Source organism: Sesamum indicum, linkage group LG5, assembly GCF_000512975.1.
Source record: "Sesamum indicum cultivar Zhongzhi No. 13 linkage group LG5, S_indicum_v1.0, whole genome shotgun sequence".
NCBI lineage: Eukaryota > Viridiplantae > Streptophyta > Magnoliopsida > Lamiales > Pedaliaceae > Sesamum > Sesamum indicum.
The window spans coordinates 12,549,236-12,562,655 of record NC_026149.1 but is presented as its reverse complement, the minus strand read 5'-3'; the positions used below and the strand labels follow the sequence as shown (position 1 = coordinate 12,562,655).

The following is a 13,420-nucleotide window of genomic DNA, read 5'->3' as shown; positions in this document are numbered from 1 at the left end:
TTGTCTTCAACACAACATATATAAGAAGGGGGCTGCCACTTGCCACTCATCTATACCCTTTCTCCAAATTCCTATTCCTCATCTAAACAATAAATATTTTTGTTATTGTTGAGGGGAGCTTCAAACTCTGTTCCTGATGCATAATAATAATAAGGGCATAATTATTTTACACTTCCCGACTTACGGTTTGGTTACACAAAATATTTGTCTTTTGAATTATTATAAGAGATGTCAATTTCATTTTAATAATTATTTTTTACATTTTGAGAATTGCATACCTGAAGGCGTCAATATTATTATATAAATTATTTGGGGTGATTTTTGTAATTATACAAAATATATGAGTAATTTGTGTAAATAAGTTAAAAGTGGGATAAATTTTAATTAAGGTGAAGTAGTAGTGGGCAGACACTACTGGTAAAAGCGTTACTCGTGCGTGAGTAACGACAATCAGATTCGCCACCAATTGGTTTTTACCCGGAAATAGTCTCTATTTTAAGAGACCGTTAGCAAACAGAAACAGCAGTGATTGATTTCTTCTTCCTCTTTGCTGTAACCATCGCATCGCCATACTCTCAATTCACAGGTGAATTCTCATTTCCTGCTATTTCTCTTTCTTCTTTCTTACCACACCCAAAATTTCTGCATATTTAACGATCATAATAATAATACATTTCTAATTGCTGCTATCTTTCTCCTTTTTCCTTCTTCAGTAAGTATAGCATGATCAAATTTCAAACCTCTGTTTTTTTCCCGTGATGTTTAATTTGTTGTACCCTCATTGCTGGATTTCGATTGAAAAGAATTCTATAATTGATGCGTTCTTCGTGGATCTGCCGGCCCCTCTTTTTCTTTGTCTCTTCAGTGTACTTAAAATGGATGAAGGTCAATGCTATTAATTTCTCATTGCGATACTGGTGTTATCTTATTCTTCAGGGATTTCCATTTTCGTTTAGAATATTGGTGGGAAAAAGGAAACTGCTTGTTTATCAACTTTTTTCTTCTTTAATGTGTGACCCGGAATTTACCGTTTTGGTATATGCGTTTGGTCGGTGTAAGAAGATATTGGTTGATGAATCTGAGGTAGGCAACGGCTTTATATGGTTTCTTCTTTAACTTCCAACTTAAATCAACATATCTCCGGGACTGGAAAAGAAGAAAATTTGTGGTTCTCTGTCAACATTCTCCTGCTATATCCCAACTGCTCTCCTGTTGAATTTAAGACCAGTTCTTTATCAAAATGATTTTTTTCCCCATTTCAAAAAGAGATTCTTTTATGTTAAATTTAAAATAGACTGACATGGAGAGAACAAATATTGCGTTGACCAAATGTTTGGAATAACTCCGTTTGAGAAAGGGATTCTTTTACTCTTGAGTTCTTTATGATCGAAAATTTCATTCACATTCTAATTGATGATGATTAAAAATTACACTTGTCTTTTTGCAGCATGAATCCGCCTGCTGATGATGTCGATTTGAAACCTGAGAAACTTGAACAAGAAAAGGAGGGAGGTGCTTCATTCCACTGTGACCTTTATGATGAGGATTTAGTTCACAAAATAGCTCAGGAGTTTCTTCCTGGTTTGGCCTCGGCATGTGTTGACAACACAACTGGTGGCCTCTTCAGGAGCCCAGCTTCTGTGGCTGTTGAAATAAGAAGAGAAATGGTGGACTATCTTGTCCAAAGAAGCGAAAATTTTGTGGCCGAGTCTGTGGTCCTAGAGGGTGTTCCAAATGCGGAAGTGCCTGAGGACCCTCATGATATTATCGCTAATTTTGTTGACGACTTTGCAAGTTCAAAAAGGAACTTTTTTAGCAGAGTTTCAGGATGGCTGCTAAGTGATAAAAGAGAGGACAAAATAGATGATTTTGTGCAAGAGATGGAGATTAATGGCTTTTGGTTGTTAAATAGGAGAGAAGCAGTGGCACAAACTCTCTTGAAGAATGTTGATTTCAAGAACATCTATCACTGCAACATGAGCTTTAAGACTGAGGAAGATCTAGAAGACCATAAATTGAATTGCGGTTTTCGGACTATGACCTGCATAAATGAGGGGTGCAGTTCTAGATTTTGTGCAGCTCAGAGCGATCATCATGATTCAGTCTGTCCTTTCAAGATACTTAAATGTGAGCAGAACTGCTCAGCTATCATCATGAGGCGTGAGATGGACAGACACTGTATAACCGTTTGTCCAATGAAGCTTGTGAAGTGCCCCTTCCATTCAGTGGGTTGTCAGTCGTCCATTCCTCAGTGTACAGTCGGTCAACACAAGTCTGAGGATCTCAGATCTCACTTGCTCTACGTTCTACAAGTTATTCACAAGGATGCAGCGGTAGAAGATCTAAAGGAAAGGGTAGACGAACTGATCGAGGTACAGATTTAAAGGTTCTGTATACTATTCAATATTGCTAACGCCATGCTATTTAAGGAATTCCATTAATGGAACAAGGAAAAGTATGAAGTTCTTTTTTAACAAGTTACTAACCATCAAGTTTTATATTAGAAGATGTTAAATATCCTAATTATGATCCCACAGAATGCTGAATTCAATAAACATGCACACTTATTGTGGAGTGTAGTTTACGGGGGTAATAATTAAAGTGAAAATGCTAGAGTACTTGGTTTCTAGTTTTACGAAAATTTTTCTTGATGCTTTTTTAGAGCTTCAGTTGGTCCTAAATTATATCATTCATGACTTCAATGTGTAAATAGTGAATGGTATAGGGAGTTCTCATATCTGGGCATTAGTTCTGGGAATTGTTTGGTAACTGTGGAAATTTTTATCTTTAACTGAACTGAAAAATGAAATACAGATAACATTTTGTACCCAAGGAAAAATGTCTATTGTAGCATCATCGACGTTCGCACAGACTGCCTTTACAGAAAGGATATGTTTATTGATGACATATGCGGCATTATTAATTTTCTTCCTAGATCACATGATTTCATAAATACTTGTGGACCTGCTGCGTTTTTGGCATTTTTCCTTTTGCGTGGTGAACGCTTTTTGACATGCCAGTTAATTTGTGATATGGTGTCGGTTATTGTGGCAGTTATCTTCTGGAAAACTAGCAGGAGCTCGTGATGCACGATCCTTAACCTCTGCAATTAAGGGTCTTGAAGCAAAGCTTGGGCCTTTAAAGGTCAAAACAACTGCAAAAGGCAGCGATGAAGTTGGAGATTTAACTGATAAGAAGGATGAAAGCTCTGGGTCGCCGACCAAACATGTGAGGTTTGAGGAGTCTCCAGTGGCAAAGATAGAGAGTGTCAACTCACCCCCGAAGAACAGTGATGGTAATGACCCCAACCAGGAGAGAGAGAAATCAGTAGAGTCACCTGCCAGTATAAGTGTGCAACAGGAGTCAAATCCTAATAATGAAAATTCTATTGCATCCATTTCTGTGCAAGGAGACTCAAATGCATCGCTTCCTGGAGAAGAAGGTGGCTTGGGCACAGAGAACAATGTTGAAGTGGTGCAGGTGGGCAGATCATTAGAAGAAAAAGCGGACAAACCCGTTATAGATGAGCATTTTACATCATCACCCAAAGCAGAAGAGCAAACTGGGTCAGTTGCCAAGAGCGAAGAGCATTCTGACGCAGCTGCTGAAGTTGCCAAGAGCGAAGAGCATGCTGACACGGCTGCTGAAGTTGCCAAGATTGAAGAGCATGCTGACAAAGTTGCCGAAATTGCCAAGAGTGAAGGACATGCTGACACAGCTGCTGAGAATGAAGAGTCAACAAAATCACCTATGAGGGAAGAGTTTAAGGAATCATCCAATAATTGAGAATTTATGCCGAGTCACCCCTTGTCAGGAGAAGAGGAGAGTCTGGGATTTGATTGCAGTCGAGGATGTTAAGGGCTGATATTTAGATATAACGTGGGTTCTGACTTCCTGACTTCCTTAATACAAGACGGCGAAAGATTGATTTTTGTGTTTTGGCTGGCTTCTGTCAATTGGAATCTTTTAAACTGTCTTTAGCATGCCTGATATTTATGAATTGGTTCTCTTGCTTCATATATACTGCTCACTCTTGGGTATTGAGAGTCAGAGAAAATGCAAATGGTATTATCTTATCTGGAAAATTTGGGTTATAATGTGGCCAGGTATTGGTACCATCAGACATACAACACTCTAAGCAAGCAGGAGGTGACGCACGCACGTGGAGACATGGTTGGAATCGATGTCCTCAAAGATAGAAACAAATTAAGGGGTTCAAGGAAGGTAGATGCATTGGTTAAATGAGGATGGATGATAGATGCGTAGTGAAGAAAGCCCATGAATATTTTGTTCCTGTTAGTTTGATGTATACTGAAGACTACTAGTAATGAGCAGGCTTCTCATTGAGATTTGGATTCTCCAAGACCAAGTTTAATACATACTGCTGATCAAAATATGAAATCCCGACTTGTGCAAGAGTAAGAGGTCTGAGAAAGGAATTGGCAACAACTGGAATTTGTGTTATTATTTCTTCATTTTACTAAAATTTATAAGGTTAAGGACTTATTGAACGTTATGACTTGTTAGATACATAAATCTCGACAAACAAGAGCTCTTGCTTCTTCCTTGTTCCAGTTATCCTCCTACTTTTTCATTTTTATATAGATATATCCCTTTGTATAAATTTTTTGGGACATATTAAAGGCTTCTTTTCTACCACCACACATTCAGTGAATTTTGAATTCTATGAAGTTATGTCAATGCAAAAATATAAATATAAATATACATATTACACTCCCCTCCCTCAAAATTTGATTTAATTACACGCAGATTTTATGCGGTTTGAAATATTATATTTATTACGTATGTGGTTTACTTCCATTTAACAAATAGTCAATTCTTTAGTAAAAATTAACTAAATTTGTTAATATTAATTAAAAAAAATTGAATGAAAATTGTTTTCTTCCCTCGATTGACTTATTGCAAGTCAAATAATTTTTTGTTGACCAAACTATTCTTATGATAGTGAAAATATACCTCCCATATGTATGAACGTATGAAGACATATGAGGTTAATTTGGTCATAAAAAGCTCTACTTGACCTGTAATAAAACAATAATAAATTAATCAAGGTAAATATAAATTTTTATCTTACTTTTTTTTTTAGAATATAAGTAAATTTAATGAATTTTAACTACTGAAAAAACTTATTTGTTAGATGGAAACAAACCTTAAAGATGTTAAATATAATTTTTTAAATTACAGGAAGTTTATGTATAATTAAACTAAATTTTAAGAGGCGTGGGTGTAATGATCCAATATAAATTAATATATACTAGAAAACTTGTGGCACATCCATGTGCAACTTTTATAAATACCATTTAAAATAAAAATTTTATAACTTAATGAAGTATATACAAAATAACAAGTTAATATTAAATTTAAATAATAATGACAAAAACAAGATGAAAGAAAATTAAACAAAAAAAAGAAGAAAATAACTATAAAAAGATAATAGTGGTGGAAAGTTAGATGAAAAATTTGAAAAAATAAATTAAATATAAAAAAAACATACAAGAAAAAGAGAGACACCAAAAAGTGGTCTCATTTAATATATATATGTAAAAATAGGATATATTGATATTTGATAGTATTTTTGAAACCGATATGTAATGTAAGAGTTATAGGCTAAAGAGGTTAATGGTTTATTGATGGGCTTAGAAGCCCATTAGGCCCAACAAGGAAGGGCAATTCTGTCATATTACGTTAATCCCACGAGTCCTTTTTATAACTGCGAGCGACTAGGGTTTAGCTCACAGTCACATTCTCCATTCATTCAGCAGCTTCACGCAAGAGGCCGACGCCGTCGCAGCTTACCAGTTTCGTCTTTCTACCACTCTCCTTCTCTATTCCTATGCATTCTTCTTCTCATATGCATTCAGTAACGACGGCTATTTTTGTTTGCTGCAGGTGAACCAGAAGATATGGCGACAGTACCTGCCGTAAACGAGGGAGAAAAGGTTCACAGCGGCGTGTTGCTTTTCAACCGCTGGTCCTACGATGAAGTTCAGGTCCGCTTTTTGTTTTTCATATTTTCCTCTGGCAAACCGCATCCTTGTCACTTACTTATCCATGTACAGTTCCCATTGGATATGATCTCGTTGTTGAACCTCTTCTTGTTGGAGAGTTCTATACGTTTCTATCTGCTTTTTATTTTTTTCTCGTGAATTCGTTTGTTTGGAATGTATATTATGATAATAAATTTATTGAGTTTACTGCACCAAGGATTCAGTCTCTTTTCTGGGAATGTTTTTCAGCTTGGTATTTGCCCAAATTTTGAGATAAAACTGAACCAAAATCTATGACCTTTTCCTTGGTGTGATTATTTCTGGTTACTTTCTTTTTTGTCCGATACAAATTCATGACCCTTTCACAGTTATGAAATAATCTAGCTGTATTGAACTACAAATAAGGCTAATTAACTATTTCTTATGTTGAAAGATTTCGTGCATCTTGTTTCTGTATGAGGCCATATTATAGAATTGGAGACGCATGCACTAGCACGTGATCAGAGATTGCATCATTTGATTGTTTTCATTTCTATGAGTATAGATTTCTAAAGACTCACTTATGCCAGACTTTAAAACCTGTTCCAATGGAAGCAGTCAATGTTTTTATGTCAACAAAACCACTCTCTGCTGCTACCAGATTCTTTTCATATTTGACCCCATTAGCATAATCTTAAATTCATGAGACCACCACATGCTAACTGATCTTCCTGCAGTAGTACTTTACTGTAAACATTTATTTGTTATTGAGACTCATATATATATATATATAATGAACCAACATTGTCACCATAACATCTAAACAAACATTACTGAAATTTCTGCCTGTAGATCTGACTCATGGAGACATTATTATATGCAAATAATTGCAGTTCCTTTTTAGTATGCGGTTTCATTGTTATGGTGTATAGTGTTTTCATTTGGTAACTTTGAATCTCATCTTAATATTAGTTGATGTTTACTTGAGTTGGTGGTTGCATAAAATTTATGTTCTTTTGAAACCATGATTTAGTTAGAAGCTTTGAGGCATGAGTTTGACTGGTTGAGGGTTGAGTTTGAGAGTTTGATGGTTAGAAGGGTGAGATGGGATGGAGATGAATTGGGAAATTGGGTTTGTCAGAAAAGAACATTATCACTGAAAATAATTGTATTTTTAGTTGTAATTCGGAAAAGCAAGTTCTGTTGCCAAAAAATGTGTGAGCTATGTTTCAGCAGCATGGGGCCTTTGCGTTCACTGATCCTATATTGGCATTATTTCACTGTCTACAGTTATGTTCTCCCCTTATGATTTGGCAATGTGCTTTTGTTTATAGATTAGTGACATCTCAGTGGAAGACTACATCACTGCTACGGGAGCCAAGCATCCAACATATATGCCTCACACAGCTGGGAGGTACCAAGCAAAGCGATTCAGGAAGGCTCAATGCCCCATTGTTGAGAGGTTGACCAACTCCCTGATGATGCATGGGAGGAACAATGGGAAGAAGCTCATGGCAGTTCGAATTGTTAAGCATGCCATGGAGATCATTCATTTGTTAACTGACCTGAACCCCATTCAAGTCATTGTTGATGCTGTTATCAACAGGTCTGCAATTCTCTGCTTTGTTTTGCATATTGTCATAAAAGTGATTAAAGAGGCGACTTCTCAAATTTACTCAATATTTTTGTTTTCCAAGCCTGAAACTGAAAGCAATGTTGTGATGTTGATTTGGAAACAGTAGGGTATTGTTAAGCTTCTCATGGTAGGGAATTTATGCTCACTTCTGCACTCAATTCAATTCTGTATGTAGTGGGCCAAGGGAAGACGCTACCCGTATTGGGTCAGCTGGGGTGGTAAGAAGGCAGGCAGTTGATATCTCGCCTCTGCGCCGTGTCAATCAGGCTATTTATCTGCTCACAACAGGTGCCCGGGAGAGTGCTTTCAGGAACATAAAGACCATTGCTGAGTGCCTTGCTGATGAACTTATCAACGCAGCCAAAGGATCATCAAACAGGTGATAAACCATGTTACTGCTTCAATATTTTGCGTCAGTTTCTGATGGTTTCTATACTCTAATAGCTGAAGATCTTATCTTTGCAGCTATGCTATTAAAAAGAAAGATGAGATTGAGAGAGTTGCCAAGGCCAACCGTTGAGAGTGGAATACTGAAGTTTTTGAGAAGTTGCACCTGGCTTGTTTTCTTAAATTCGGTTTAGGGAGTTCACTGGTTAATCTTTAGCAAAACTATGAATGGGTGAAATGTTTTACCTGTTACAATACAGCAGTACCGGGTTTTGTTTGCCTTTTGACTTTATTTTTGTTGAGATATGAAAACTTGCTGGTTTATATTTATTTATAATTTGCATGTTTCTGGGAAAATATAGTTAAGATTAGTTTCAATTGGGTTATTACCTTTCGGGTGGAGTGTATACCTAAGCTTCAGCCGTTATGGAGCGGGAGTGAGGGGTTTGGTGCGAGCTACAGCATCGGAACTCCAGAGGTGTTAAAAATTAAAGGCCTAGCGAGCGTATAAGTTGTTTCTTTTGAAGAGTTAAATGATACTCTTCATTGACGGTTGATATAAATATGAACTGATGAAAAAGTTGAAGCGATTACTTGTGCGAATGATTCGGGAATGGTTTTCCTTTGGAGCTGTAGGTTTTTTCCCTTGATTTTTTGACAGTAGAAATTATCGCATAAGCAAGAAAATATATTCGTAATTTTTCTTCTCCAAATACTAGTAGTGCAATGTTCTGATTTTCTTTTTCGAACTAGTGGGGAGAGGTGGCATACATGCATAATAATTGTCCAACTCCAACATCTAAAGCACTAACCATCAAATTTCCAATATTAAGCTAACAATATCGACCAATAATACCAAAATTTCCATTGCAAGTTAATATCAACTGTTAAAATACGAAAACCATTCTAGAGAATTTCCCCTCCAGAACAACAAGATTGGAAAAATTGGAATTAGGGACACAAATAACATAACCCTATAAGAGATGGAAGAGTGAATTCACGAAAGACATCTTAAGCCATTAAAAACTACTTATTATTAATACTCTTCTTCCACATCTTCATCTTCATCGTCCAGGCCTTCAGCGCCCACTTCCTCATAGTCTTTTTCAAGGGCAGCAAGATCTTCACGGGCTTCCGAGAATTCACCTTCCTCCATGCCTTCACCAACATACCAGTGCACAAAAGCTCGCTTAGCATACATGACATCAAATTTGTGATCGATTCGAGAGAAGACTTCTGCCACGGCTGTGTTGTTGCTTATCATGCAGACTGCACGCTTCACACGCGCAAGATCACCCCCCGGCACCACTGTGGGTGGCTGGTAATTGATGCCGCATTTGAAACCCGTGGGGCACCTGTCAGTATATCCGTGTCATTTCAGCAATTATATTAGGGCCACAAAAGCAACGGACAAGCCAAATTTGGTGCGGCTACATTTTCTTCTCCAAAAAAAGGTTCCAGAAAACAAAGTTACACAATAAGACTGCCTAGTTATTGCTCGTGAAAAATTGATTTGAAGATACAAAGGATGAACTGCACATCATTAGAAAGCTCTCTTGGGTGTTTATTTATGCCAAGTACGCATGCTCTGACCAAATTCAACCAAACCTCGACACTAACCTCTCATGGGACTTCTTCACATCCCATTACCCATAATTAGTATAGATAATACACACAAGAAGATAAGCCTCAATTTACTTTCCTTATGGCAATTAGAACTTTTAAATCAGGAATTATGCCATTTATCACAGGAACTTACCAGTCAACAAACTGAACGGCCCTTTTAGTTTTAATGGTAGCAACAGCAGTATTAACATCTTTTGGAGCAACGTCACCACGATACATTAAACAGCACGCCATGTACTTCCCATGCCGTGGATCACACTTGGCCATCATACTAGAAGGTTCAAATACAGCAGTTGTGATCTCAGGAACAGATAATTGTTCATGGTAAGCTTTAGCTGCTGAGATTACTGGTGCATAAGATGAAAGCATGAAATGGATACGAGGATAAGGCACAAGGTTTGTTTGAAACTCTGTGATGTCCACATTAATGGCACCATCAAATCTCAACGAAGTGGTCAAAGACGAGATGATCTGTGAAATTAAACGGTTCAAATTCGCGTAAGTTGGTCTCTCGATGTCCAAAGATCTCCTGCAAATATCATATATAGCTTCATTGTCCAAAAGCACCACAACATCTGTATGCTCTAGAAGGGAATGGGTGGACAAGACGCTATTATAAGGCTCTACCACCGCAGTGGAAACCTGAATGCATAAGAAAATGCGGTTAGATTAGAGGACTAAGACAAACCATCCGGAATATAATAATGTCCGAGGTTTACTCATTCAAACAGGATACAAAAATCTTGAGAAGGAGAAACACAAATCACATTAGACAAGTGGCATGAGCAGATAATGAATAACAGACTATGTAGTCATAAACAATTTGATAAAATTGTATCTAGATGAATAACCTGGGGAGATGGGTAAATAGTAAAGCCAAGTTTCGACTTTTTGCCATAATCTACAGACAAACGCTCTAGAAGCAGGGACCCGAGACCAGAGCCAGTGCCACCACCAACAGCATTAAACACCAGAAAGCCCTGCAAACCAGTGCAGTTGTCTGCTAGCTTTCTAACTCGATCAAGGCATAGATCAATGATATCCTTACCCACTGCATCACAACATTATCCAAATAAAACTATAAAGAACCATTCTGGTAAAAACAATCATTAAATAACTACACCATTAAACAAATGTTTACCTGTATAGTGTCCTCTGGCAAAGTTATTTGCAGCATCCTCCTTGCCAGAAATAAGTTGTTCAGGATGAAAGAGTTGTCTGTATGCCCCATTTCTAACCTCATCAACGACAGTGGGTTCAAGATCAAGAAAAATAGCGCGGGGTACATGCTTGCCAGCACCGGTTTCGCTGAAGAAGGTGTTGAAAGAATCATCTGCAATACCAGCAGTTTTGTCACTGCACGTGAAGAGGGAAAAGTGCATTAGATGAAAAGAATAAACACAACAAGAGAAAAGTCACGAACGGGGGGTAACTTGAAAAGAAAGAAAAATTGTGCCAATGCAAACCGAGGAATAATTCTTTTCACCGTGGCATGCACAGATTAAATGAGCGATCCAACAGTAAAACAAGGATCACCAGAGCTTGAAATAAAATGAGGAGGATCGTATGCAACACAACAACAAAACAAATTTAACGAACAATCCAGGAAAAAAGCAACAAAGCGCATGCCCATTTCTAGAAAAATGGAGACTGCAACGGAGGGAAGTACAATGAAATATAAGAAAGAAACAAAGAAGTTGCAATTGGCTTGAGAAAGAAAAAGAGCAAATGCAATATCGGGAAAAAATCAAGAAAGAAAAAAGGGATAGAGAGGAGGAGGAGTTAAAACCTAGGCATGTAACCGTCGGGCTGAATTCCATGTTCAAGGCAATAGAGCTCCCAGCAGGCATTGCCGACCTGAATTCCGGCCTGGCCGATATGTATGCTTATGATTTCTCTCATCCTCTCTTCTCTTACTTAAAAATAATTTAGTGATTATTTTCTCTATGGAGAAGAGAAGAACAAAGAAATGTATGGCGTTGTGTGTTTTTGGAGGGGTGGGAAAAGGGAGAAGGAAGAAGACGCATTCAAACTATCATAGAAAGAATATTGAATGAAGCTGCATTGGAATTTCTTCAATTTTTGTTTTCTGCAAGTGTGGGTGTGTGTGAGGAACGATAGGGCGTAAGCTATGGGATTGGGGCCCACCTCCACCTCAGCTTTTGGTGGGCCTTCACACCTTTGCCCTCTCATCTCATGGGCTATCGTTTCTTTTCTCGTAGCCCACCTTTTGATTTGATTCTATATACACCATGGATAATTATACAGCTACTTCAAAAATTAGGATATTGATATGTAAATTTAAGTTAATAAATCTTTTACATAAAAATTTGATGTGTGTTTATTACACTTATTCATTACTTAGGAAGTATTTATAAAAATTTCTGCTTCTAAAAAAGTGATTTCCATAGAAAAATTTGAAAGTTGTAACGGAATAAAAAATGGACAGTTTTTGTACAAAAAACATAAAAGCTAAATTGAATAGTGATGATGTCCCTCCAAAAATCGGGCCAAACCCACAAGTTAGACCTATTAGCCCAGTTAACTAAGAGCTCAACTAGTCCACCAGCAGGACGGATAAAATTCACTAGCAAGATGGATAAAAGCCCATTAGCAAGGAAGAAAGACCTATTAGCTTACTTGCTACTTTGTTGAACCGACAGGCCCAAGAAATAAGCCCACTTCAGCTGGACACATTATCATAAAGTTAGGAGGACACGTCATATAGCTTACCAAGACGCTTGCACACATCAATCTAAAATATCTCTAGGTGGTTCTAGGTAAATCGGATGCAAAACAAGCGGGAAAGCACAAGTAACCAATTCCCGGAAAAATAGGCAAATCTGGCAGAGTTTCATCCAGCTCACATATTTTAACCAATACTTATCCAAATCCATAACGGTTTGATGTGGATGAAAGCCAATTCAAGGAGCTTTTCAATGCCCTATGACACTCAACAATTGACTCCGTATCCAACTTTGTATGAGCCTATAAATAGAAGACTTATGCAGGTTTCTGAGGAGATGGTTCAACATCATTTCCATTCTCAAACTCTCACTTTCTTGCACTGTTTTCTCTCGATTTTTTTGACCTATTCTAAGCTTATAATTTTCACTCCACATGAATATTCATCATTTTCAATCATCTTTCACCATTCAAATCCTCACTTTATTCCAAGTTTTTTCTATTATTTTTTCTTAAGTAGTTGCTGACTTAAGCATCAGAGTGTTAATCTCTGTTTTACAGGGTTAGTCCTTTGATAATATTAGGATTTTCTTGAAGATCCTTCGACCTCTATGGTGTGGAAAATTTTTGGAACACATCATTGGAGCCGTCTGTGAGAACACTTGAGTTTTGGGCTAAGAAATGACAAATTCCAACAATGGAGGTGATCACGGATCTTACGAGGGAGACTTTTCCCTCCCTGCTGTGTATGGACCTATTATTCCACCTATAAATCCTACTTCAAGAGATGTTAATGTTCCCAATCCAGACAGTTGGACATCAGCCCCCTGGTATCTAGTGGTCCTTGGAGAAGGAGATGGTGGAACTTCTCCAGCAGGTAGCAAAAGAAACCATGCCTGTTGAGTGGGGCATTCCCTTCAGCAAACATATTATGATGGAAGAACTTCCTGCTCACTTCCGAGCAGCTTCACATCTGTTTGCTTATGACGGTACTACTGATCCAGCTGAGCATATCCATAAATTTGAAAATGCAGCCTGTTGCACAGGTATACTAATGGTATCAAGTGTCGTATTTTTCTTAGTACACTAACGAATTCTG

The 13,420-nt window shown here is 37.5% G+C and overlaps 3 protein-coding genes across 4 annotated transcripts; 2 read left to right on the top strand and 1 right to left on the bottom strand.

Annotated features, from left to right (window-relative positions):
- Nucleotides 443–4,355, top strand: LOC105162468. Of its 2 annotated transcripts, none has more exons than XM_011080488.2 (3): nucleotides 443–586; nucleotides 1,448–2,372; nucleotides 3,055–4,355. In XM_011080488.2, exons 2-3 carry the CDS (start codon nucleotides 1,449–1,451, stop codon nucleotides 3,784–3,786), a joined length of 1,656 nt encoding a protein of 551 aa, XP_011078790.1. In that variant the 5' UTR covers nucleotides 443–586; nucleotide 1,448; the 3' UTR covers nucleotides 3,787–4,355. The 2 variants fall into 2 exon arrangements, with proteins under 2 accessions (XP_011078790.1, XP_011078789.2); XM_011080487.2 differs by lacking the exon at nucleotides 443–586 and adding an exon at nucleotides 934–1,083.
- Nucleotides 5,697–8,340, top strand: LOC105162467 (40S ribosomal protein S5). The gene is made up of 5 exons (XM_011080486.2): nucleotides 5,697–5,819; nucleotides 5,911–6,011; nucleotides 7,322–7,593; nucleotides 7,799–8,002; nucleotides 8,089–8,340. Exons 2-5 carry the CDS (start codon nucleotides 5,925–5,927, stop codon nucleotides 8,141–8,143), a joined length of 618 nt encoding a protein of 205 aa, XP_011078788.1. The 5' UTR covers nucleotides 5,697–5,819; nucleotides 5,911–5,924; the 3' UTR covers nucleotides 8,144–8,340.
- On the bottom strand, nucleotides 8,175–11,746 carry LOC105162465 (tubulin alpha-1 chain). Its single transcript, XM_011080485.2, has 5 exons — nucleotides 11,426–11,746; nucleotides 10,778–10,992; nucleotides 10,488–10,687; nucleotides 9,770–10,278; nucleotides 8,175–9,365 (listed from the first exon to the last, which is right to left on the bottom strand). The coding sequence occupies exons 1-5, from the start codon at nucleotides 11,536–11,538 to the stop codon at nucleotides 9,047–9,049; spliced, it is 1,356 nt and encodes a 451-aa protein (XP_011078787.1). The 5' UTR covers nucleotides 11,539–11,746; the 3' UTR covers nucleotides 8,175–9,046.